Here is a 27,648-nt window from a genome sequence, read left to right on the forward strand (position 1 = left end):
TGCATGTCCATATATGAGTCTTTACTCTTACTAGAGTAATTGCCAAGTGAAAATCTAGAGATTTCTCCCATCTCAAGAAAGTTTGATATGTAAGTCCCTCTTTTCAATTATAATATTTAGGAACTAATAACTTTAATGAAGAAAAAGGTGAGTTCTAACCTTTGAGAGGTAAAGCTTCTATTTTCTCTTCTATTTTACTTGTTTAAGAAGTGTGGTGTTAAACATCACATAATACATACCAACAGGATTTTTAAGACATGCATTTCTTTGTGTTTGATAAAGCCCGGTTCAGCTGGATGACTTTGATTCCTACATCAAGGATATGGCCAAAGACTCTGACTATAAATTTTCTCTTCAGTTTGAGGTGAGTGGGTAAAGTATTTCCTACCTTCAGTAATGGATGGGGCATGGGAATTGTTGGGTTTATATTGAGTCCTTCCCCTGTTCACTGGGCAGTGCTTGCGATGTGATGGTATAATAGGCAGAGTGGGTTGTTGAACCATACGTGCCTGATCTGTGGGTTCAGGGTGGAGGGTCATCAATGCTTGGTTAGTGGGCCAGGACTTGGATGATACAAATGAAGGGAAGGAAAGAATAGGGCAAGTGCTCAGGTAAGCAAACATAGGTATAGGAGAAGCTGTGGTGGAAAACCAGTGAAACGGGGAGTGAAGAGAGAAACAAGCTGAGGACTAAGGCCTGAGACAGAATTTCACTCTCAGGGGATATTTTGTCTGTTTCTCATGCCACTTAGGCCACAATGAGGGGTGAATGATGGATAAAACTGACCCTTTGTCTCCTGGGCAGAGAAGAGTCTGGGGCTTTTATAGTTGTAGGACACCTGGTGATCTACTGAATATGTATTTCTTTGTGAGGTTTCACTTTTTTCCTTGGAGAAATTGAGGAGAGAGAGTCACACATAGTTTGCGTAGGGAAGAAAACATTGCCAGTGTTTCATTTTTCTGAAACACACGTATTTCTTTGAGTCTAAGACCATGGGTCAGAGTAGATGGACATGAGTAAGTCTAGGATCGCAGCAGTGGGGGAATGAATATACCTGGGCCTCCCTCTTTCTTCCCACATATTTCATTAGCACAGTCTGGACAGCCTCACACCCTTCTGGTTTCTGTAGCAGTTCAGGTGGTCAGTGATTCGGGGACACCAGGGAAAAGGAAAGGATAAAGTGACTTTCCTAAGGACCGTGGTGCTTTTATTTTTAAGCCTCCTAAGTGCTCTTTCCTATGAAACATTATGTTGTAGAATGTAGCTATTTTCTTCTCATTCTTCTTACTTATTTCTTCTTTCCCCTCATTAGCCAAGGTCAGCTTTGGTCTGCAAGAAGTAGCAATAGACCTGGTGTGGATATTCTAACAAGGGATTTGAGGAGGAGAAGAATCTCATACATTATCAAATACCATACCCCCTAAATACCACCTATGTCATGAAATTCTCCACAGGGCCTGGCTCAGTTACCCATTGCATACAGGTGCAAAAGAAACAATAGATGTTATACTAAATACTGTATATCAGAGAACACTCGGGTTTTCACTACTGTTTTGCTGCTAATTAATACTGAAAATATCACAATTTCCCATCACCTCAATTCCATCATCTATAAAATGGGTAGGTAGATTGAACTAGATCAATGGTTCTCAACTGGGCCAATATGAGTTCCCTAGGGGGAGTTTGGAAATCTATGGAAGTGTTTTTGGTCATCAAAATGACTTGGAGGGTACTAGTGGTACTTAATAAGGGAAGGAACAAGGATGCTAAATGTTTTGCAATGAGTGGGACAGTCCTACCCAGCAAAGAATTGTCTCATTGAGAAACACAGGACTAGATGATGTTGAGGATGCATCCAAGCTTTATAACCCATGATCTGAAGAAGTGTTTAGTATTTTTGTTATGAAAGTTTTTTTTTTTTCCATATATCTTTGTTCTTAGAACATGATTGGTCATTTATGCAACTTATTTAGTGTGAAATCCTGACCTTGTATCCATGTTCTGGTGGGAAGATACCTCCAGGAGTCTGTTTTAAAGCACAGGCTCAGATTGTATGTTTTGGACTAGTATTTGCTCAAGCAGTGAGTAACTGGTCTGACTCACTTCCTTTCTTATTCGACAGGCTCCCAGGCATTGCCAACCCCCAGCTCTGCCCTCTCCCCACATCCTCGGGTTCAGTGTCAGAGTATCTTCATCTGTTTCCAAAGAAACATTGTGTTCCCATGCCTAATTTCAGGGTGCATGTCGGGCCTTTCACGTGGCAGCCCTCAAATTCTCCTGAAATATACTGATAGTTAATTGAAGTTGAATGAAGAAACATTTCCTGCTGTAATGGGAACCCACGAGGGTGGCAAGATGGCTGAACCAGCTGGTTTAGCTAAATCCAATAGTTGAAATGTTGTTTGTTTTGTTTATATTAATGCTTAGGATTTGTATTCATTTTGATACTCACACTGAAAGAGCACACTCACATTGAGAAATTGCATCATTTATAAGCATTATACAAACTGAAACGAATGTCTGAATTTACCTGTATTACCAATACAGCTATAAGTCATACAGGAAGCTATATGAGTTGCTTATTTGCATTCACTGAATAAATACTTTTTTCACTCTGCATCTGATTTTGAGTCTGTTGGAAAGATTTATTATCCTTCTGTTGAAAATACACATCTTTTCTTAAGGAGGTTTGAGACTCAGGGATTAGTTTCAATTCCTCGTGTTTTATGTTTTGTATGTAAAAGGTTTTGAAGAACCAGGCTTTAGAGAATGAAATTTGAGAACTCACGTGACATACCACATACTGCTCATTCTTCCACTGATTTCTGCCCTTTGTGTTTAATCAGGATGCTAGTAAAGGCCCTCACTATCTCTGTTCAGAAATGTGGCTGGAAAGATCAAAACAAAACTCCTTGTCACGCAGTTCACGAGAGATGACCTGGGATTTCTGGAAGTAGCTGCCATTTGCCGCTGTTTTTATTGTGTTGCAGCCCAGTTCATTGGAAACCTACCTACAGTCAATTATGAAAGCCAGCATTTCCTTAATGACACACCGCAGGCTATTCTGGTCACTGAGTTCATTCTAACCTTCTCCAGTCAAGCTCAAACTAAAGATACAAAGTCCTTCCAGTAAAAGACTTAGCCTGTGGCTGACCTCCCCTACTCCTAGCCCTCTGATCTTGATGTAAGAGGGGAAATACGTAAGCCTTTCATGACTATCTCTCAGTGATTTGAAAATAAGTCCCCCTCAACCCCCGCCAACAGTTTTTGTACACGAGGTCTTGGTTTGTTCCTATGCCTAAGTCTTCCCGCCTTCCTTCCTTCCATTCCTTATGTCCCAAGGGCCTGGACTAGTCATTTGTCCAGTGGCTAAGGTGCTGTCCCTCAATTCCACCTAGTGTCCAGGGCAGGTCATGCTAGCTATTGCTAGACTTTTCTGACACTGACTTCCTTCTCACTTAGTCTTCTACTACCCACCCCAGATTCCCACTGTTACTGTACCCCAGACTTTCTCTGGGGCACTTCACCAGCTACCTTGTTCTAAATCCTCTTCTCCTTTTGTTGTGTTGCCCAATTCCGTTGGACCTTTTACTGGCCCGTAAGGGAAACTGTTCTATCAACACCACTGGGTGTGTCAGTTCTCCTCACCTGTTCTGCCCTTATGGGTGAGTCGTCTAGTGATACAGATCATCTGTCTCTACTGTCTAATCTATTCCCAAACGCCAGGGGCTGTCACCTGCTGACATTGTTAGAAACTCTTAGACCAGACTGTCACTTGTTTTCTTCTGAGATGATGATGGTGCCTATGTTAGTGCTTTCATTTTTAAGACTTGTATGCTTCAAACACAGCCAACACAACACAGACTGCCACAGGGCTTGGATGACTGTGTGATCTGGGAAACAAAACTGATAGGAAATTATTTTACAAACAAAATTAGCAAAAGAAAATGCAAACTTGATTTATGTTGGTTTCAGGCTATCACCACATATTTTGCCTTCCTGAAGATCAAGCCTCTGGAGTTTCCATATGGTTGGAAAGAAAATAACTGCAAAGCTACTGGACTGGAAACTTAGTATTTGCTTTACCACTTAGCGCCAGACTAAACTACAAAAGATTGCAAAGCATTTTGTATATACATGCAGTTCCTGCTTTGCTGCAGTTCAACTTTGGCAATTTACATTTACACTGCTCAGCCAATTAAATCTCTCTTATCAATTTAGGGCATTTACAGCAGGGAGGCAACACACAATTAAAGTTCTCTCAGTTAGTCAGCTTCCATCTGTGCTCCAGCGCTCAGCCTCAATCTGTCTCCACAGTTTCTCTCCTATCTGAGGCCTTTTCCTGCGGTTTATCAGTCTGTACCCGAAGCAGGGGGAGCCGGGGGGAAAGTTGTTGGTCTGTTGGAGCAAATGGCAAAGGAGGGAGAAGTTACGGAGTCAGGCTCAGCAAAACAAAACAAAGAATCATCCTTAGTCTTCTACCTGATCATAGCAGAAGCATCTTCACAAGCGTTGGCAACAGTGATGCATTAATAGTTGTTCCGTTCAATGACTCCATTTGATAGTCACTGTAATCCAGTGAGGTAGGGAGGGATTATTAGCCTTATCTTACAGATACTTAAACTGATGTTAGACAGTTGGACTATTTGTCCAAGACCATACAGATTATAAATAGTACATCATTATAAGCCAGATATTTCAATAAATTATCTGTTAAAAAACCCATTGCCGTCAAGTCGATTCTGATTCATAGCCACCCTCTAGGACAGAGTAGAACTGCCCCATAGGGTTTCCGAGGAGCAGCTTGTAGATTCGAACTGCCAACCTTTTGGTTAGCAGCCATAGCTCTTAACCAATTGTCTACAGAGGCCCTTTTTAAAGAAGGTTTCTTAAGCTTTTCAAATTATTTTATGCAATGGAAGTATCATTTAGTTTATAGCTGAAAAAAGAAACTAACTTAAAAATAACACTAATTTGGTTTCAGTTTGTTAAAGTCAGTTTTGTTTCTTACAAGAACAATATAGTCAGTCTTTGAAAACCTTAAAATGGAAAAATCAGTTATAAAGTTAACAATCTTCTGTTTAAAGACATTTAGTAAGTAAGGGTTTGGGCTGAGAAGGAAAAACTTCTAATTTTGTGAATTGAGGATCATACTCGGCAGAGTATGTCTTTAAGACGGCTGCAAATTAGGCCAAGGAGTTGAGTTTTGGGGTTTTGTTTTGTATCTTGAAAAGCAAAAAGTGATGAGGAAGAGAGAAATCCAGGCAATTGGGTTGGTTCACGTGTCTTGACTGGAGGCGTGGAACCCAGTGCCAGTAAGTACAAGGGGAAGTTGCTACCAAGAATCTTCTATTTTAAAGCAGCAGAAGAGCCAAGAAGCTGATTTCTAAAGCTTATGCTTTTTCACAAAAACTTGAATCAAGACACAAATGGCATGAAAGAGAAATCCTTGTTCAATCTCTTGAAACATTGTCGAATGTCTCCAACCCCCTTCAAAAGTCTTTCGAAGACTCTCCAAAATTCTCCCCCAGAGAAGTACTGCTCCAGCTTATGATTTGTTGAAGTAATAATTGGGAGGAATTATGACTAGTAAACCTTATGTGCGATATTAACATCATCCTATAAGCATAAATAAAATGTACAGCAAGTGGTTTCTGTACTGCCTCACTTAATAGACTTACAGAGAGACGCAGGCTATATAGGTAATCCCATTTGTAGGTAGTTAAAATGCTTCCTACTAATAGTTCTCTAAAATGTGGTCATAAGTCCTTGTTCAGGAATATAACTAGAGCTACCGCCTGCTGCTACATTGGTTGCTCCCTGTAAAACTCCAGAGAGCACCATTCACATAGACCCCACCATGAACAATGCCCCAGGGAAGCTCAGGTGGCACTGCCACAACCCCTCTGTTTCCTGTAAGATAGGAGGCATAGCAACCCATAAACCCCGTTTTCCAGTAACATAGACTTTTTTAAGTGTGATGATTGTCTATCTATATTAAAAATTGCACTAACAGTGTACCCTCTAGTAATAGGATTTGTAAGAGTACTGGTAGATAAGGCAGATATTTGGATGTTCTTATTTTCTACTGAAGGATTTGCCTATCACTACTGATTCAAACTTACTTTTGAGGCTTCGTTACCAGATAGTTAGTAACTGTTAACCCTGTATCTTGCATTGTGGAGATTACTCCCTACCTATTGCTCCTTACCCAGTCTTTTACTACTTTCTGGAAAGCTCGAAGGCTCATTGCCTCCAGGAAAAATATCCAGATTTTCTCATAGAATTGATAATATTTATGCAAATTGCATGCATTTCAGTTACCTCATACCTCCAAAAGTCTGAAAGGAATTTCTGTTTTCAAATCTCCCACACCTTGAGTGTTATGTACAGAATTCTTACCTTCCCCAAATGATCATCAAGCTATCTATTATGAACTGTATTAACCATTGCTGCAATAAGCTGTAAAAGAAACAACCTTGACATCCCTGTGGCCTACATTTATTTCTTTTTCACACGCGTCTATGGACAGCAGGGGCAGTGCTGCTACAGGCTGTGTGTCAGAGTTAGGTCAGCTCCACATGTCTCCTCATTCTGAGACCAGCAGCTCCCTGGGCATTGTCTTCTCATGGCAGATGGCAGAAATACAAGAGGGCAAAACAAACCAAGCAAGCACATGTCAAGCCTCTGACTATACATGAGCTCTACCTAAGTTCATTGGCCAAAGCAAGCTAATAACAGTAGGGCAGAGAAGAACACCCTTCCCAAAGGGGAAGCCACGGCAAAGTCATATGACAAAGGAGTGTGATAATTCTTTGACATGCGGTGAGTGAAGACTTGTGAACAATTATCCAATCCATACCCTATATGTAAATCTCATAAATCCATTCTTTGTGATTTACAGGATTTGAAATTGATTGGACTGGATATTCCACATTTTGCTGCAGATCTTCCACTGAACCGATGTAAAAACCGTTACACAAACATCCTACCATGTAAGATCTTCAATAGTGCCCGTTCTGCTCAGGTCTTATAAAGTTTGAAGGACCACCATTATTGCAGATTAATCAGTCTTGCCAGTCTCTAGCCAGAGCCAGCTGTGGTCTGGACCCTCAAGGCCATGTCTGGAAGTACAGTGAAGTCATTGACGTCTTTTGTGCTTTGACGACAGACCTCTATTGTGTGTTAGGAAGATTTTGCATATGATTGAAGACTGACCATTTGGTCCTTTGGAGATCAAAACAGTCTCAGTCAAGTTGGAGATCAAATAATTTGTGCTCTCCTAAGATTATTTTCTTTCCATTTATTAATGATGGGAGAAAGTTAATAGAAAGGGAGTGGAGTGTATTAACTTGCTTCTGGCAAGTTACGTTGTTGCTTGGAATTTTGTAATAAAAACAATATTCCAGGAGAAAAAAAGGGATATAAAGTACTAGCTGTTGTTGTTGTGTGCCATCAAGTTAATCTCGACCCATAGTGACCATATAGAACAAAGCAGAACTGCCCCGTAGAGTTTCCTAGGCTGTCACCTTTACGGGAGCAGATGGCGAAGTCTTCTCTCCAACAGAACGGCTGGTGGGTTTGAACCACCGACGTTTTGGTTACCAGCCTAGCACTTAACTATTACACCTTCAGGGCTCCTTATAAAGTACTTTTAAGACAATTAAAATACATTCAAATATAAATTTAACTTTCCTTTCTGCTACACTCTAGGAGGAACTGGGAAAGAATGGAGATGTGAGAAGAGAGGCTGAAAGTGCTTTAGAAAGAGAGCTGTCTCCTTGATAATATTTCGTGATAAAATTTGGTAGTAACAACATAAAACACCGTACATCTGTATGCATTTCAAAACGTACTTTTTTCTTTTAAAGCCCATCAATTAAAAAGCCCCATAACTTCATCTTTTTTTCTCAAGGCCTCCCCAAGGTAGTGAATTCTCTGGCTAGCCCTAGGTGAAATGAAAATCATAATTTTAGGCTAGATACTATTGCCTCCCATGCAATCTACCAGACGTTTTAGATCCTGCAAATATTCTACACAATCCTCAAAAAACTGGAAACAATTCTTCCAAGGACATGAAAGCGGGTGGGGAGAAAATAGTGCATTTATTTAAACAAGAAACTAAGATTGAGGTATGACTAAAATATGAGACGAAAAAGAATTTACGTACTATATCACCAACTAACTTGACTTGATATTGGGTAGAGAGGGTCAAGATAATTCTCCCTTCCATCTTGATTTTTAATATTTCTTTTCTTCCTAACTCTTTATAGATGACTTCAGCCGGGTGAGATTAGTCTCCATGAATGAAGAGGAAGGTGCGGACTACATCAATGCCAACTATATTCCTGTAAGTAAATTAAAAAAAAAAAAAATCAGGCATCCAAATGCGAACCCAGTCAGTGGAATACAATTCAGAATAATACATGGATGTGTCAAACAGTTAAAGAAGAGAACCACTCTCTACCCAACAATCCAACTCTAAAGAACAATTTCCACTATTCCATTTCAGAATAGATGATAGGGGAATAAAAAACAAAAAAGCCCATACATTAGCAATGTTCATATTTCTTTGTAAAGGATTAGTTAAAGGGAAGAGAGATAATTATGCTAAAGATCATTTTCTTTTTTTGCATTTAAATGCCAATTTCAGCAACCAAATGGAAAGTTCTCCACTTGAGCACCTGTACTTGTAACATCTATAAAGATAGTAGCTATTATGTGTATATAGATATATAGAGATAGATATATAAAAGGTGTGGCTGTGATATGTGATTTTATAAGCTTCCAGAGAGCAATGCTTAAAATCATACGGACATATATGGTCAGTTAAATACACTGACTGCTTTTTCTTTTTTTTTTTAAATTGTGCTTCAGATGAAGGTTTACAGAGCAAATTAGTTTCTCATTAAATAATTAATACACATATTGTTTTGTGACATTGGTTGCCAACCCCATGACATGTCAACACTCTCCCCCTTCTCGACCTTGGGTTCCCTATTACCAGCTTTCATGTCCTCTCCTTGCCCCTGGGTTGATATGCTCATTTAGTCTCATTTTTTTTAATGGGGCTGTCTAATCTTTGGCTGAAGGGTGAACCTCAGGAGTGAATTCAATACTGAGTTAAAAGGGTATCTAGGGCCATACTCTCAGGGTTTCTCCAGTCTCTGTCAGACCACTAAGTCTGGGTTTTTTTGTTTTGTTTTGTTTTATTTTTTTTGTGAGTTAGAATTTTTTCTACATTTTTCTCCAGCTCTGTCCAGGACCTTCTATTGTGATTGCTGTAGGAACAGTCAATGGTGGTAGCCAGGCACCATCTAGATGTACTGGACTCAGTCTGGTAGAGGCTGTGGTACTTGTGGTCCATTAGTCCTTTGGGCTAATCTTTCCCTTGTGTCTTTGGATTTCTTCATTCTCCCTTGCTTCTGAAGGGGTGGGACCAGTGGAGTATCTTAGATAGCCACAAACAAGATTTTAAGACCCTAGATGCTACTCACCAAAGTAGGGTGTAGAACATTTTCTTTATAAACTATGTTATGCCAGTTGAGCTAGATGTCCCTCAAGACCATGGTCACCAGCCCTCAGCCCAGTAATTTGGTCCCTCAGGGGGTTTGGATGTGTCTATGAAGCTTCCATGGCCTTGCCTTGATCAAGTTGTACTGACTTCCCCTGAGACAAGAAGAACTAGTTGGTGCCCAGCTACCACAATGACCGCCTTGAGGAACACAAAGGAGATTCCCTGATGGAGCAGGAGAAAAGAGGGATGCAGAACTCAAATTCTAGTAAAAAGACCAGACTTAATGGTTTCATTGAGACTGGAGGGACCCTGGAAGACATGGCCCCGCACTGCCTCTTGGCCCAAAACTAAAACCATTCCTGAGGCCAACTCTTCAGACAAAGATGAGACTGGACTACGGGACATAAAATGTTCCTCGTGAAGTATGCTTCTTAGCTCAGGTAGATACATGAGATTAAATGGGCAGTTTCTGTCCAGAGGCAAGATGAGAAGGCAGAGAAGGTCAGGAGCTGGTTGAGTGGACACTGGAAATCCAGGATGGAAAAGAGGAGTGTGCTATCACAGTATAGGGAGAACAACAAGGGTCACAAAACAATGTACGTATAAATTTTTGTATGAGAGACTAACTTGAATTGTAAACTTTCACTTAAAGCACAATTGAAAAAAGAGAGAGAGAAAAAAAAAGTTGTGCTGACTTCCCCAGTATCATGTACTGCCTTACCCGTCACCAAAGTTACCACTTATCTATTGTCTATTTAGTATTTTTCCCTCCCCACCCCTTCCCTTCCTCATAACCATCAAAGATTGCTTCTCTTTGTGTGTAAACCTTTTCATAAGTTCTTATAATGGTGGTCTCATACACTATTTGTCCTTTTGTGATTGACTTATTTCACTCAGCATAATGCCGTCCAGATTCATCCATGTTTGCACTGACTGGTTTTTTGACGAACAAAAGAGAAAACTTTCCATCAGTGTGTAATCCTTCACCAGGTTTATTGCCCGTTAATTTTCAGTTTCTTCTCATTTGTGTGGAATAGCATTTGGTGTTGACAGCGGCTCATTAGGTGACACTTTTGTCACTTACCTCTCAGGGATACAACTCACCCCAGGAGTATATTGCCACACAGGGGCCGCTGCCTGAAACCAGAAATGACTTTTGGAAGATGGTCCTACAACAGAGGTCTCAGATTATTGTCATGCTCACTCAGTGTAATGAGAAAAGGAGGGTAAGTATCTAAGGGGGTCTTTCTTACTTACCAACAAAACCAGCAGTAGCTGCTGCTGTCGATTGCTTCCTGTGTAGCAGAAGAATGATGGCTAACCGAAAGGTCAGCAGTTTGAAACCACCCCCAGCTCCGCAGGAGAAAGATGTGGCAGTCTTCCGCTTCCACAGAGATTTACAACCTTGGAATCCCTACGGGGTGGCGATGAGTCGGAATCAACTGGACAGCAGTGGGTGGGTGTGTGCAGCAGAAACTCTCTACCTGCTTTATTTTTCATCCTTGCAAAGGTTCCATACAACGGCAGGCGCCTTTGTTTTCGCCTAAGGAAGCACGGGCCTCATTTCTTCCCCCTGTTTGTTTGACGAGGTTGTGGTATCTTCCCCTTAGGTGAAATGTGACCACTACTGGCCTTTCACGGAAGAACCCATTGCTTACGGGGACGTCACCGTGGAGATGATCTCAGAGGAGGAGCAGGATGACTGGGCCTGTAGACATTTCCGGATCAGCTATGTAAGTCCCAAAGCTTAAGCTGTTGCCCCGGGCTGAGGGAATCCCCCACAAGTGTCAGGACACCGCCATGTCAGACCACGCGCACTTCAGGTTTCGAAGCTCTTCTTCCTTGAGGAGAAAAATTCCGCTTCTAATCCTTCCCATTTCATTGAGAATGGTATGCATGGAATGGTTGGCCTGAAGGGCCAGAGGAAATGGAAAAAAAAGCCTTCACCTGTCCCATCTCAGGTTAGCCCAGGGCGAGATGACATGGTTAATTATTGCTTACCAGGTTTGATTGAGGAAGGAAGTGTACTCGTTACATATATTAACCACATATGAGTATAATTAGGATCTACAAGGTATGCTTAAATTTGAAATTAAATATTTAAAGCATGATTTAGTGGCTTGAGTTTTGGTTTTTCCATATTTTGTTTGGTTTTGGTTTTGATTTTTTTGGAAGGTACTTCTAGGCCTACTGATCATGGTTCCATACATCTTTTGAAGTGTTACTGATTTCTGATTGTTAGAGTGTCAGAAAAGTCTGTGTTTTCCATAAGACTGGCTATCTCTCTGATGGCAAGCCTTTGAATACATATTAAATGTTTCTCTCCAGCCTTCGGAGATATATTGTAGGTTCTCGCATCAACCAAAATTACCCTGTTTCCTTCTTCACATAGAACAGTCCTCAGGAAACAAAAGAGAGTTTTTACTAGTATTTCCCTTTTGAACATGTCCCCTGCTGAGGACCGAGTTTAACAGAAAAGTTCTCATTAAAATGTTATTCACTAAAATTTTGGAAATGAATAGTGGTAATAGTTGCACAACATTGAGTGTATAATTAATTCCACTGAATGTTACACTTAAAAAATGTTAAAATGGCAAATTTTGTTATATATAATTTACCAGAATGCAATCAAAAGAAAGAAAATGTTATTCCCTCCTTAGAAACAACCCTTTCTAATGTATGTATTACAGTATTTGAAGGCAAACTGTGGCCCGTGGACCAAACCCACCTGCCACCAAAGGCAAGCCAAGAATGGCTTTTACATTTTTAAATGGTTAGAAATTTTTTTTAAAGGACGATATTTTATGACGAAAATTACCTGAAATTCAAATTTCAGGGTACGTTAAAAAAAATGCTATTGGAACGCACCACGCTCCCTGGTGGTGCAGCGGTTAAGCATCCGGCTGCTAACCAAAAGGTTGGCAGTTCAAATCCATTCACCGCTCCTCGGAAACCCTATGAGGCAGTTCTACTCTGTGCTGTAGGATCGCTATGAGTCGGAATCAACTTGACGGCAATGGATTTGGTTTATGGCTGCTTCTGTGCTACAGCAACAAGCCTGAGTAGTCGCAAGAGACCTTAGGACCTGCAGAGCCTGAGGTCACTGTGAGTCGGAATCAACGGGATGCCAACTAACGCAACCACAGCCCTTTACAGAAAACGTCTGCCAACCTGAACATAGACAATGCAAGCGAAGAGTGTCCATAGCAACCCAACGTAAGCACCCAGTACCAGACAAAACCTGTTGCTATCCAGTCGATTCCAACTCATAGCGACCCTATTGGAACAGAGTAGAACTGCCCCATAGGGTTTCCAAGGAGCAGCTGGTGGATTCGAACTGCCGACCTCTTAGTTTGCAGCCAACTCTTAACCACTGCGCCACCAGGGCTCCGCAAGCACCCAGTAATTATCTAGTATTTTTAGTAATTGATAATTCTTAACCACTGGCCGTTAACAATGGCTTTTACTGCAATGAGGATTTAGGCATATTCCAGTCTGACTGTAAAAGACTCTGCTTCATGCTGTTCCATTCTTTGAAAATCTCATCTCTTCCTTGCTCACAAAGTATAGGTTTCTACTCAAACACAGTTTCATCTCCAGTGTCACTCCCTTTGTTCAGCCTTCCGTGGTCTCAGAAGCAGCTAACTCTTGCCCCTTCTTCTCCTGGAGTCTCCCGTGCTGTGCTCTATCACAGCACGCACAGACGGCCACAACTCTCTCGCTGTATGTCTGCCTCCCTGGTAGACTGTGAGTTTTAGGAGCAAGTACCCCGTTCTAATAATCTTTGTCATCTCAACCCTTATCCACTTAATAAATCCTTGCGGAATAATAAGTGAGTGAACAAACGAATGAATGATTTCAAAAATAATAAAGCATTGGCAAAGCATCCACAGTTTTTCCATTAGAGAAAATATTTGACACTGTGAATGCCATTTGAACGCTGCTTGCTTTCTTGGCTATTTCAGCCAGGAAGCAGTACAAACTGCTAGACAGATAGGGAACAAATGTTTCCCTACCATCGCATCCAAGAGGGGAAAAAAGAGCAAGGCACAAGATAGGGTCTGTTCTCATGCTTATTCCCTTGTGCACAGAGAAGAATCAAATAGATCACTGCGTGGTCAATACTATGCTTCTCGTCCGTGGTCTTAAAAGATGGCCTGTCTTACAATGACACCATGTCAAGGACTTAAAAAACAGGAATGAAACATCGAATAATGGTGTTTGTACAGTTGTTGCTAGCGTCCAGTACTAGAGCGCCCTCTATTGGCCGTAAACATACATAATCTAAGTTTTAAGCTCTTGCAATGAAGGTGCCATTGCCAAAGCACATTGTGCTGTGCTAAGGAATGTGTTTTTCTATTTGTTTAATTTGCTTGTATTGTTCTTTATTCCCCCCATACTGATATGTGGAAACTTTCAGAGTACAAAAAATATATAAATTACATAAATGAGTAAGTCAGGGTAAGAGGATTTAGGAATGGGCTAAGTAAGATAAAGAGAGCCCTGGTGGTGCAGTGGTTAAGAGCTATGGCTGCTAACCAAAAGGTCAGCAGTTCAAATCCACCAGCTACTCCTTGGAAACTTTATTTTGGAAACCCTGGTGGCGTAGTAGTTCAGTGCTACGGCTGCTAACCAAAAAGTCAGCAGTTCGAATCCACCAGGTGCTCGTTGGAAACTCTATGGGGCAGTCCTACTCTGTCCTATAGGGTTGCTATAAGTCGGAATTCACACAAGGGCAATGGGTTTTTAAGTAAGATGAAACCAGAAGGGTTTTCTTATTTAACAAGAAAGGAATAAAATGATTATAACGTAAAACTTATATCTTTCCAGTACTTAAAACTTAGCATGAACTGAGTAAGAACTGGAAACTGAAGATCAGCAAAAAAATTATGTGTTCCCACTGGCCTTGGGCCTCGCTATTCAGCCGCCCCTTGCCTTGCATTTGTGGAGACACAACTGGAAATTTAAGTGTTTCTCCTTTTTGAACCACCTTGCACTTTTTACCTGGATACATTTTCAGATCAACTGTATCGCAATATATGTATCGCCTACAACGTATACATCCTGTGCTAAGCCTGTGAAGAGCTCTGAACACGATGAGCATTTTCATGAACTTTTCTAGGCAACCAAAGTTCTCTAGTGGCTGAGGATATACTTGCATACTCATAGTGTTAAATAATTAAGTCATTCTGCACAGTTTATGATGCCTGGGTTACTCTCTTGTCATGCTTCCTGAAGACAGTGGTGCGAGTGGGCATCTTTGTATACTTCATGCTTGGTGTGTCTAAGAAAGAGCCCTTGAACCTAGTGAGGGAGTCCCTGCATACTGCTGGGGACAGATGGCCTTGGGTACCAAGGGGACAGGGATCTAGCTGAATTTCTGGTTTATTTATATTTATGCAAATGTTATCATACACTTATTGATATTTGTACAAATTTTGCTTCACCCAAGACCACTGATTCTTTGGAATTCATTTCTCTGACCCTAAACTTTATTTCCAAATTCATAGCCAGGCCAAACTCTACCAAATTATGATACAATATTTCATCTTCTCAGTGGATTCTAGACTCTTAACAAGTTTGGAGGATGAGGGATGAGTTAAATCTTCATAAGGCCTGGGTTTGGAACATTTCTGAGAGTTGATAACAAGATAGTAAATCCTTATTCTTCAAATTGGGAGGGACTGAAATGGATTTTGAATGACCCACATCCTAATCAGTGTATACTCAGTTCAGAGGGAACCACAGTTTATTTGAAGTACAAGTTAATTTGAGTAGGATAAATATATAAAATATACTCACTTACTAGATATTTCCAGAGCCAGCCATACAAACGTGCTGAGGGGATCGGAGTGAGTGGTAGTAATTGTGTTGTATCAGTAGTAACAACAGAGTAGAAATCGGCTCGGCAGCACCTAACAACAACAGGTACTGAGTGCTTACATGCCATCCTTCACAAATATGATCACACTTAATCCTCACAACAACCCTGCTTACAGGTATCATTACAGGACTCGTCTTAGAGATGAGAAAACTGAAGCTCAGCAAGTTTGTCTTGGGTCAGTCCCCTAGCATCAGAACCCAAGACAAGGATTCTTGTATAAGTGGTTTTATGAGAGTGTAATCTCAGGTGGAGTCCCTGGGCAGTGCAAATGGTTAACACATTTGGCTGCTCACCGAAAGGTTGGAGGTTCAAGTCCACCCAGAGGCACCTCAGAAGAAAGGCCTGGCGATCTACTTCAGAAAAGTCAGCCATTGAAAACTCCATGGAGCACAGTTCTACTCTGACCACATGGGGTCTCCATAGGTCGGAGTCAACTGGACAGCAACTGGTTGGTTCATCCCAAGTACAGCCTGTAAAGGAGCAAGGGAAGCAGGATAGGACAGGGGAAGAAGCTAAACAGCTGTGGGTTCAGCCTGACCCAATGGAAAGTATACAAACATGACTGGCATCACAGAGTTGGCCCACCATGAGACGAGGGACTTTGTGTGTCCCAACATCAGGCAGTCATTAGCTGCAGGCTGCCCTCGGCAGAAGGATGTAACCTCCTAGGCATTTTCTAGCAAGGCAGTTCCCTTTGCCATTGAGTGGTTCTGACTCACATTGACCTCGTATTGACAGTGCAGAACTGCCCCATGGGGTTTTCTTGACTAAAACCTTTATAGAAGCAGATCGCAAGATTTTTCTCCCATGGAGTCACTGGGTGGGTTCGAACCGCCAACCGTTTCAGTTAGCAGACGAGCGTTTAAACATTTGCACCACCAGGGATGTTTGCTCCCTTTAATGGAGAGCAATTATCAGGAGAAGGGTACAGCTGTGCGTGGCAGCAGCAGCTGGGAAAGGGGTGCACCAGCCTGATAAAGGGGATTTGTCCAAAGCTGACATAGCTTCTCAGTGTCAAGGCCAGGATCCAAACCCTCATCCTCTTAAGCTCTTGTCCCTAACTACGCAGGCGTGGATTAGCTTATTTATCCTACTACTAGAAGATTTTATACCATTAATATTTTTTTCAGGCCTACTTTGTGCCAGACACAATACTGGAATGGAAAGTGCATCCGCCAGGAGTACAGCGTGACTTTATCTCCTCACACCATTAGTGCGTGATCTTGCAGGGAGGCCTGGGCCATCCTGACTGTGGACTGAGAGCTGATGCTTCTCTTTACCTTTTTTCCTAAAGGCTGATGAAATGCAGGATGTGATGCATTTTAACTACACTGCGTGGCCTGATCATGGTGTGCCCACAGCAAATGCTGCAGAAAGTATCCTGCAGTTTGTACACATGGTCCGACAGCAAGCTACCAAGAGCAAAGGCCCCATGATCATACACTGCAGGTAATTTGCTGTTAAGCACCAGGGGCTTTGTTTTGTGAAGGAAATAGCCCACCATTCCATAAACCCCTAGTCAGATTTCATTCACAATTAAATGAAATTATGATTTTTTTTAATTTAATATAATTTTATTTTTGGTGAAATACCCCATTTAACAATTTCTACACATATTATTCAGTAACATTGGTTACATTCTTCACATTGTGTCCATGTTCCATTGTTTCTACTCTAGTTGTTTCACCCCATTAATTTATACTCACTGCCCCCTAAATTTCTCATCATTGCTTCAGAGTTACTGTTGCCCCTTTGGTCTTAGGAAGTTTTGTTGTTGTTGTTATTATTTTTTTAAGCGCAATGTTTAAGGATAACATTCTTTACTTTTTGAGCTAAACTTTTTGTTTAGTTTTTGTTTAAAGATGATTTCAGGGGATAATATCGTTTCAAGATTTGAAAAGCATTACAGAGTAATAGTCTCGAGGGTGAAGTTTTGATTTTTTTAAGCCTGCAATTAATTGATGTCTTATTATATACATAATTAATTTATAATGTAGTTATCCTTTATCCAGAGCCCTGGTGGCCCAGTGGGTTAAGAGCTTGGCTACTAACCAAAGTGTCAGCAGTTCAAATCCACCAGCCACTCCTTGGAAACCCTATGGGGAAGTTCTACTCTGTCCTATAGGGTTGCTATGAGTCAGAATTGACTTGACAGCAAGGGGTTTTATCCTTTATCCAGGAGGTAAGTATTATTTCCACTTTCAGATAAAAAAACTGAGGCGTAGAAAGGTTAACGGATCCACACAGTTTCATACAAGTAGAGTGTGGAGGAGTGAGGATCAAATCCAGGCATGCCAGTCTCCAAAGGCCACGCTAACAATCACTATGTATTATTACTCTATTCCAACAAGGATTCTGAGTGGTTTACAACACAGACAAATGCAAGGTCAAATTATAAATAGTTCATCACAGCCCACAATAATATAAATAGGCACAAAAGCAAGATGAGGGAAAGGAAAAAACAATGAAAATATTCAGCTCATTAACAGAAACGCATTTGCTACAGCTCTTCAAGTTTGTCACTGAATTTCCAGAGAGCTGAAATGAAAGGGGATATATCATCCAGTCCACTGTCAAAACTCAAGGACCACACTCGTTCTTTATGGGAAGAGTTATTTTTGAATTTAAGCTTTCCTTTCCACCCAGTGCACAAAGCTCCACCAGAATCTGTCTCTGTGATATAATATTGTAAAATGTTTATGTAGCCTCAAAAGAGCAGAAGACAGACATACGTGCTCCCACTGCATATCAGAAGTAGAAGTGAACTCTGAGGTGACTCAGGAGGCAGGGAATCATTTCTGTGTGTCAGCTCACTGAAGGCAGAAATCCACTCTCCAGAGTACTCTCTCTGGAATCACTGCTTTCCTCAGGGAGCAGAGTGCCCATGGGACGGTGTGGTCAAGGAGGCAGTGCCAGCCTCTTCCTGTCTAAGGAAGCTGGTGGTGATAGGCAGAAACGTGACATTAGAAGAAACACCTACTGCGACCACATGCTTAAAAATCAGTGAAGCTGAAACTATTGTCAGGAGATTAATCTTCTTTTTTCACAATGGTGCTACCTGTAATCTTTTAAAAAGCGCTAAGTAATGTACTGTCTGAACATTTTCTTTGCAGTGCTGGAGTGGGGCGGACAGGAACGTTCATTGCCCTGGACAGGCTCCTGCAGCACATTCGGGATCATGAGTTTGTAGACATCTTAGGACTGGTGTCAGAAATGAGGTCATACCGGATGTCTATGGTACAGACAGAGGTAGGAGCGTCATCCATATGTATTTTAAAATTTGTCTTTGACTGGAAAACTTGCCAATATTCAATCTCATGCTTCAAACAAGAGCCTTGGGTTGCTTTGCACCTGAGTTTCCCATTTCCTTAGCGTGCATGTTGAGACTGTGAAGTGGATATTACCCTCTAGAAATCCATTCAGTGTATAGTGATCACACTTCCTTTGGCCTCGTGTGCCCTTTGGTAATCCAGAACACACAGAAGCACCTGTAATAGACTAAATCATCCTCAGACAGACTGAGGGTTAGGTGACAGTAACAGCCAACCTGGGTAAAACCACCAAATAGAAGCTGTGGAACTGACGTAATTGAATTTATATCTGAAATGTTGGATTTGATTCAGTAAGCTTGTCAATTAGTCTGTCCTCCTGTAACTGGCTTTTGATGGTGGTCACGGGTAGATTTATGCCTTCAGTCCACCTTATACTTTTAAGGATTCCCAGCCCCCTAACTCATCACTTCTTCAACTTCCCTTTTATGTAAATAAATGGATTTCTCATTTTAGCAACATGGGAGCACTCCCAGGAATACTTGGCGGTGTTGCGGGCTCCCTCTTCTTCCTCTTCTCCCAAGTTCTCCCCTCCCTTGCAGCCTTGTAATTCTTCAGTCAGACTGGAGTACCAGGCCAGAGCCAGCAGACAGCATTCCAGCAGCCTCAGAGCAGCGGGGGGTGGGACCTGTGGGGGGGCAAAAACCTCAGTACAATAGCTTGTTTCTAATCCCAGTCAATAGCCTTACTCTCGACATCTCAGCTTCAGGCACACAATAGTCCTCTTTCTCAAGGAGTTTGTGTGGGAGGAAGGCTTGTTGAGTAGAACACAACCTGACCTGACCTCTTACTAAACTTCCAGGGGATTAAAACGGGCTTTGGTCGCCCTCGTGCTTTTTCCTAACAATCACCACTAGGTGGCAGTATAACCCAGAAAGCCTAGACTAATGGCTGCAGTCTCTTAGCTCTTTCCCTGTTTCTCCTTCCCCACCTTTTTTACTTTCCTCTCCTCCTGCCTCCCTGTTCTCGTGTGACCAAGGCTTGGCACAGCCCTTCCAATGTGTTTATTTCTGGGTTATAGCAGGATCATCGCACTTCAGACAGAGTAAACCATGCACATTCAGATTTCTCTTTTCTAATTAGGAAACAAGTCCTGTATTTGATCCTCACTTCTTGACCTCACTCACATTCCAACCCTAAAAGGGGCCAAACCAAACCTGTTGCCATCGAGTCAATTCCAACCCATTGCGACTCTATAGGACAGAGTAGAACTGCCCCATAGGGTTTCCAAGGAGCGGGCTGGTGGATTCGAACTGCCGACCTTCTGGTTAGCAGCCATAGCTCTTAACCACTAAGCCACCATTCCAGCCCTGCTGCCTGCTACTTTACTGCTGTAGGAGAATGAATATGACCTTGTTATCCTACATTTAGAACGTCCTGGTTTCCCAGAGAAGTCCTCCTCTAGCTAGTGATTAAACAGTAATCTATTAATTGGTCCAGATTTTTGGCTTTCATTTCCAGAAGTTTACATGCTAATGTGTGATTAAACTTCTCATTATGTATATTAATTCCCAAGCTTCAAAGGGCCACTCCTAATTTTAAGTATTTTGGTTGTGATGGATTGTCTGCCCCATTCACTTAATTTATACCTTTTATAACTTTATAGACTTTGATTTTTGCTTTTTGACTTTTGACCTTTTCAACTATAGACCCTTAATCCTTTTTTAAAAATTATCTTCACGTGGCCCACCCTCCATCCCACTTTCAGCTCCATTATCTTTCTAGAGGTGTAGTGATCACAGAAAACTAGGGCAGCCAGGATGTGGCTTTGTGCAAAGCTGGGAAAGATTTTGTCCAGAATGCCTTTCTTGCCCCAAATGTCACTTATTTGGCTTCTTTGTTTATGGAAGAATTTTCAGTTGACATCTCCAGGGAAACAATCTGTTTTAAATGTGAGACTCCTTCCTTGAACTTTCCTGGGGGAATTCAAAGTCAGCAAAGGGGGTGGAGGTCACCACAGGTTACTTATTTTTCCCAACTGTTCTCCTTCACCCTTGAGTTCCTTCAGGATTTGGTGGTGGCTGCTCCCCAGTTCCAGTTATTTATGTTTGTTTTGTTAGTTATTTCTAGAACATCTTGTTCATTTACCCTTATTACCCCTCATTCCTCTGCACTCCCTGCTTCAGCCTGTACTAGCCCTTTCGCTTCCCAGTTGTGTTGCCTTCTGATTTACTCATGCTCATCAATAAAAAGCAAAGTAAAAAAAATTATTCTGTTCACCTTGGTCATCGTAGAGTAATCCTTTGACAGTAATGATTTTCAAGAGGCCGTAATGATTCTCCATCTGATTGATTTTCCAGCTGTCTGTGTCTATACACAACCCATGAACTGTATACCATGTTTCTTCCCATTCCTGGTTTCTAATTCTCCAGCCATCTCTGGAATGCCCATCATCCTGATCCCCTCACCCCACCCCACTCCAAAAATAGCAGAAGTAAACGGATTAAATCGGCCATGTCCTCACATGCATATTTCCAGGTCGTTGCAATGTGTGCGGAGTGGGCTATATTTTGACCTATCTTCTTTCCCTTTCTCACCTGACCCAACACTTGTGGGGCTCTCCACAAGAGCAGCAGAAGTTGTTAGAAAGAGTGCCAGACCCTGGGAGAAGGTCTGAGCTCCAAGCAGTCCTTCTGCACAGGTCACTTCACTTTTCCTACTGCTCATCTGTAAAATGCGAATGATAACTTCCATGAATTGTGAAGTACGCATTATGTGAAATGACATAATATGGATAAGTGCTTTGAAACTACAGAAGATGGTGTTCACCTCTCTTGGGCTCTGTTCCATTTTCATTCAACGTTTTGCATGGTCTTCCTCTAACAGCCTTCCCTGGAGGTCAGTTAGAGCTTTGCTTTCAGCACGTCCTCCTGATCTGTAGCCTAGATTTCTTCTGGGCTCCCAGGGATGTGTTTATTAATAGTCTTTTATTTACTTTTCCTGTGGTCTATCTTCTTTTTTTGACACAAAGTTTGTCCCACTCTTGCCACCAAATAATTATTGGTTGAAGAACCAGGCAATCTCTGGCCTTAGCTATGCCTAGTGCTTGACAATGGGGTGACATATGATGGCAAGGACAGCTCAGGTATTGGTGAGGTTCTCTCAAAAAATAAGGGTATACGTTTTCTGCAAGCCTTGTTGAAAAATACAGGTTAGGCAGAGGTACCAAGCCAGTGATGTTTGAAGTATTAACATTTATCCTTTGTATAAGGCTCTTTAAAATCCTGTGGATAATGGTATTAAAAGTATTTACTTTTAGAGAAACTTTGGGAAACAAAGAAAAAGGAGAAAGACCATAAAATTATCCATGATTTCATTTCGCAAAGACAACTGCGCTTAACAGTTTGGTGTATTTCCGCATGGCCTTCATTCAAGTATAACTTACACAGTTTTGTTCATATGCTATATATGTGTGTGTGTGTGTGTGTGGATGTATATATCTTACACCCTAATTTTTCACTTAACGTTATGAGTGTTACCCCAAACTGCCTGAAACTCTATAAACTCATTTTAAGGCTGATTAATGTTTCATTATAGATATGCCTTTGCTTACTTAAGCCATTCTTCTTTTTTTATGACATTAAATTGGTTTCTTTTCTGCTTTGTTACTATCACCTGTGTCCACAACACCATTTATTAGTGTTTTATTAATTATATCTCCCCCCGCAAATAAATAAAAATGACTGCTTCAACAAAGTCGTCACCACTGACTATTATTTCTTTTTTCCTTTTAGCTTTGCTCACTTCATAGATGACAAGTAATTGTTTTAAGTTACATTTTGATTACTTGCCTATTTTTTGTCTATGTTTCTAGTTATTAATATTTCCTTAGTTTAATTCAAAAAACGTTCAGCAAGCACCAACTAAGTGCAAGGCATTAGGAATAAAAAGACATAGTCCTTGCCTTCCAGGAATATGTGGGCTAGTGGTTGATGTTCTTGACCTATATTCTATTTAAGTGTGTGAGTTACTGATTTGGATGAGTTTTTAACAAGTATAAAGGTATCAACATTTTGTCATTGTTCTAGAAAATATCTTCCCCTCCAAGTTCCTGGTTCCCCTTTATTGTTTTGACTTTCTTTTCCATGCAGTAATTTGACGTTATCAGTTGTAATTTCTCCCATGTTTTTAAGCTTAGTCCTTCTCTAAAGTGAGCGGAGAGGAGTTAACCTATATTTTCCTTTATATTTTTATGGCTTAATTTCTTAAACTTGCTGGAATTTATTTCAGTGTATGGTGAGGTTTTTTTTTTTTTATGGTGAGGTTATGTATTTTTTTTTTTTCCAAAAAAAATAATTTGTCCATTGAATATTGATTGCCTTTACCACTAAGTAGCAATGATCTAAACTTTATTAATCAAAATATTTTCACGGTTGATTCTCTTGAAATTTCTAATTATAAAATTGTGTCTCTATAAATAATGAAAATTATGTCCCCCTTTAAGAAAAAATATCTTGAGCTTGAAAATTACCATAGTACGGTAAAGCCTGCGAAAGCTGGAAACCGTGTAAGGTGGAAATGCATCAGAGAAGGAAAACGCAAATATTTTCTACTAAAATGAGCATTGGAGAAGTACTAAGACTGCATCCTGTCAAAAGCAGAAAATTTGTTAGACCAGGAGAAACAAGGCAGTCTCGTGGATTTCCAGCTCTCATAAGTTTCACTGTGTTAAAATACTATATCTTTATGCATATTTGCACAAAGATACCTTGCCCTGACACATGTTTTTGCCTTTTGCCCCAGGAACAGTACATTTTTATCCACCAGTGTGTACAGCTGATGTGGTTGAAGAAGAAGCAGCAGTTCTGCATCAGTGACATCATATATGAGAATGTCAGCAAGTCCTAGTTCAGAACTGGAAGCAGTAAGTAGAGAAGAGCCCATCACAGCTTCTGTGTCTTAGAACAACAGGCAGTGATGTGATGGAATTCACTGAAGGATGGGGCAAAAGGCAGCCCCGGGCTGTTGTACTGACTCTGCCTTTACACTAGTGTTTCCACTCCAACTCCCTGCCCCAGGGGGTGGTCATTGGAGGAGACAGATCCTAGGTCTTAACACCCCTTGTTCGGTGGTCACACCACACAGGAGCTTCTGCAGCTCGTGATGATTTGACCTCCAGTCCCTCCACCCTGAACCTTAAGTCATTATTACATCTGTGCCTGCAGTATCAGGATGCGGCCATCCAACTCTACTTATCTAGATATGTTGTGCAAATATTTTATTAATCACAAGGGTCATACGAGCAGTTACAAAGAAGACATGAGCTGGAGTGGACACCCCAAAGAAGAAGAACGATATTGACGATATTGAACATCATGGTAACAGAGTCTGGAAATGCCTAGTTCTCATCCATTATGTGAGCACTTAAATAAGACTTCATAAAAACATCTGCAATATATTTAATGCCCTGTACTCAAATTTTGACAATGAGAGCAGATTTTTGGATGTGAAAGTAATCTTGACTGAGTTAGCATTTAATCTGCACATTCAGCTCATAAATAGATTGTGAATGTGAGTGATTATGCTGGAGTGGGGAGCCGTTGACAAGATGAGGAGATGCAAGAGTGCCCTGGGGGAGAAATATGGAAGGGCAGGTACCATGTGGACCACTGGGTAGCAGGACAGGATTATCATTGTACCTTTATATCCATCAAGAAAGAGAGCCCATTAGACAAGGACTAGAAGGCAGGAGGGGACAAGAAAGCTGGTAATAAGGAACCCAAGGTCGAGAAGGGAGAGTGTAGACATGTCGTGGGGTTGTTAACCAATGCCATAAAACAGTATGTGTACCAACTGTCGAATGAGAAGCCAGTTTGTTCTGTAAACCTTCATCTAAAATACAATTAAAAAAAAAAAAAAGACCTTTAGAGATCAAAGAGGATGCAGAGGGTAAAGAATAAGAAAAGACAGAGAGAAACAACTTTTGCAGGGATACTGAAGACATTCAAATCCTCAAAAAGAGGGAGTCACATAGAGAAAGATGGGTAGACACATACACAAACACATGGGTTGAGGGATTGAGTGTAATGAGATCTAGTGGTGGAGACAGCAGGAGGTCTCTGTACTTCCAGAGGTGTTGATGAGCAGCTTTGATATTCCAGGCTGCTTACTGTCTTTCTCTCTCTCATTCACAGGAGAGGACATGATGTTCACCCACCCTCCCTTACTTCTGGATTTTTTAGGGGAGTCTGTTAGCCATTTTTCTAACAAGGGCCCCTGCTTTGTAATATGTGGCCAAGGAGATAATTTATCTCATAGAAGCACCCGGAAGACCTAGCCTTAAAGATCCTACAGTGTCTTTTGGACTCTTACTTCTGCACATTTAATAATGGACCAAATTCAATTGAACACTACAAAAGTCAAGATGCTCTACAAAGGGCAGGAAGTGAAGCACTTCCGAAGAGTTTAGTTGGCCTTTTGCTGGTTGGGCTGAGTTAGTTTTTGTTTTCTTTTGTTTGTTTTATTTTAGTGCAATAATTTTTATATGTGCGTATTTTTATCAGAAAGTAGAATTGTTTTCTGCCCATACTATTGATCTAGCCCATAGCCCAGGAAAGAATAGGCATTGTGAATACTAAATTATACCCCATTGTTAAAAAAGAAGAGGCATGGCCACACATGAAGAAATGGTAATTCTCCTTCAAGGACATAGAACCGGCAGTATCTGCATTCCATTATTAAGTGCTGGATCAGGAGCTGGGAGTGGGGATGGGGGAAGAGATAGGTGTTCTACCTACAGATCAGTCCTGTACCTTTTTCTTATTCCAAATATGAAAAGCTGTAATTCAACTTCAAAGTAGAGTAGAAAAAAATATTTAAGTCTAATTGTTCTAGTTCTTAATGGTTTTCTTCCTTATTAACAGTTGGGTGTTTCTTCCTTGGCCCTTTTGGACTAATGCCACTGTCCAGGTTCTTTTGTCAACAAACCAGATAATTGGTTCAGAGAAGTTTGAAGTCTGACCTTTTAGACTCCATTGCTGTGTGAGCAATCTTGGTGCCTCGACTTTGCATTCCTTTTTCTATTGACCTGCATACATGTGAGAGCTATTTCTTTGAGAACTATAGCTGCGAAAACGCACTTTCTTTCCCTCAGAGCTGGGAATTTATGAAGTTACGGCAATGAATTGCAGCATGCTAGGACAATTATTTGGCTACAGATATGTAATATTGTCAAGCGTCTCTGTGGATTCCAACAGAGATATCTTTTTGTTTTGTTTCCTTTTTGGTTTTCAGTTTAATTGTAACCACTGTAACTAGTAACATTTTATTCCTGGGATTTTGTATAATTACAGTACATGATTGTGTATTGTAACATGAATGCTATCAAAAATGGACATCGATGGCACTGTGAAGCCTGCTACTTTGTGTCACTTCCTTAGAAGTAAGAGGTGATGGTATGGGTTGCAAAGGAAAACATTTTGAGGTGAAAGTAAACACAAGCTGGCTGCTTCTCTATGGCAGTGTGGCTGCTGTGGAATCCCTGTGTGTGCTTCCAGGAGGCTTTGGTCCCTTCTGTGTATCTGATCATGGCCCCTTGCCCCAGCTTCCCTCCATTCCTGATCCCCTTCTTGAGGCCACGTGTATAGGATTGGTTACATATTTCATCAGTGATCTTAGTGATGGTGAAGGATGCCAGATGAACAGCTGTGTACTCCACAGTCAGTCTCTTGTCACTGAGAAGGCCTGGCCACAGCAGACCTTGGCACCATCGCTTGCTGGCCTGGCCAACAAGTCTCAGTTCTACCCTGCAGGGTGAGTGACAGAGGATGTCCATACCCTCCAGGTTAACAGCTTGGACTCTTAGGGGATTGTCCTTTTTTACTCACTTCCCTTCCTCCGCTTCTTACCTCCCTGCTGCCATCCCTCTCTTCTTCTCACCCCCACTCCTTTATTTTCCGTCTTGGATATTTTTATAATATATCACTCCATTCTCAAGAACAAACATAGCTTTTCAAAAGGTGGCAAATGTATGTGTGACATTCTCAGACTTTCACACATGGACAGGTCAGGAGTGAGGTGTGCAACATTGGAAGAGCCGATAAGAGGTATCGGCAAGCAGGAATGCATTTCAGAAACTTACAGGAACATCACTTGCTGTGAAACTTAAAGCACTTCATAAATATTTCAGGGTTTTTTCTTGAGTACCCCATCAAGGTAGGGATTAAATAGTGCCAGATCGGTTTTCCCAAAAGAGAAGTTGAAGTATCCAGAGGTAACTAAAAACCCAATTGAAAGAAATGGAGTCAAACCCAGACAGTGGATTATTTCTCCTGAAATTTGTTGTCTTTGCTTCAACAGGCATAAAATTAGGACCTATCAGCTTTTCCATCCTTTAGAAGTACAGTCAATCCCAGGATTATGAATGAGTTCCGTTCCTAAATCTGTCTTTAAGACGAATTTGTATGTAAGTTGGAACAGTTAGGTATGGTCGTATCGAACATCAGTCAAATGTTTGTCTTAGTATACAGTGTACCTTTCCATGCAAAAAAATCATTAAAGAAACACTTCCAGATATACTATCTTTAACATAATAATACAGTAATAATAATAATGTTTTGATGCAAGTCGCAAAGTAGCACCTGTTTGTTATTAGGAACCATTGTACATGCCTCAAATTTTTAATATAATAGGCTTTACAGGAGTTGGTTCGTATCTACGGGGTGTAGGTAAGTTGGACATTTGTAACCTGGGGGCTGCCTGTAATGCACTCAAGAGCTTAGACTACAGAAGGTCACACGAAATCACTTTAGCAGATCATTCTCAGGGGTCTCCACAGTCTTCACTCAGTTCACGGGAACACAGGTGCTCCTCACTTTGTGGGGCTTCTGGTGGGAAAAGCATCAATCTGTTGGAAGACTTGGGTTCTAATCCCAACAGATGACTTTAGAATTTATTGTGCTGGATCTCAGCTCGACTGT

At 41.1% G+C, this 27,648-nt stretch overlaps 1 protein-coding gene across 3 annotated transcripts in view; it reads left to right on the forward strand.

The window, feature by feature from the left end:
- Positions 1-27,082, forward strand: part of PTPRO (protein tyrosine phosphatase receptor type O) — a 251,210-nt gene extending 224,128 nt beyond the window's left edge. For 2 of the 3 annotated variants that reach the window (XM_004387346.2, XM_004387347.2), the window contains 9 exons: positions 283-364; positions 6,905-6,995; positions 8,274-8,350; positions 10,609-10,743; positions 11,128-11,250; positions 16,696-16,850; positions 18,515-18,650; positions 23,474-23,594; positions 24,865-27,082. In XM_004387346.2, coding sequence (XP_004387403.1) covers positions 283-364; positions 6,905-6,995; positions 8,274-8,350; positions 10,609-10,743; positions 11,128-11,250; positions 16,696-16,850; positions 18,515-18,650; positions 23,474-23,578 — 904 coding nt within the window. In that variant the 3' untranslated portion in view covers positions 23,579-23,594; positions 24,865-27,082. The remainder of the gene's footprint in view (positions 1-282; positions 365-6,904; positions 6,996-8,273; positions 8,351-10,608; positions 10,744-11,127; positions 11,251-16,695; positions 16,851-18,514; positions 18,651-23,473; positions 23,595-24,864) is intronic. The other variant, XM_023741597.1, reaches the window with a different exon arrangement.
- The last annotated feature ends 566 nt before the right edge of the window (positions 27,083-27,648 follow it).

The sequence above is a fragment of the Trichechus manatus genome, unplaced genomic scaffold (genome assembly GCF_000243295.1).
Source record: "Trichechus manatus latirostris isolate Lorelei unplaced genomic scaffold, TriManLat1.0 scaffold00184, whole genome shotgun sequence".
NCBI classification, from domain to species: domain Eukaryota; kingdom Metazoa; phylum Chordata; class Mammalia; order Sirenia; family Trichechidae; genus Trichechus; species Trichechus manatus.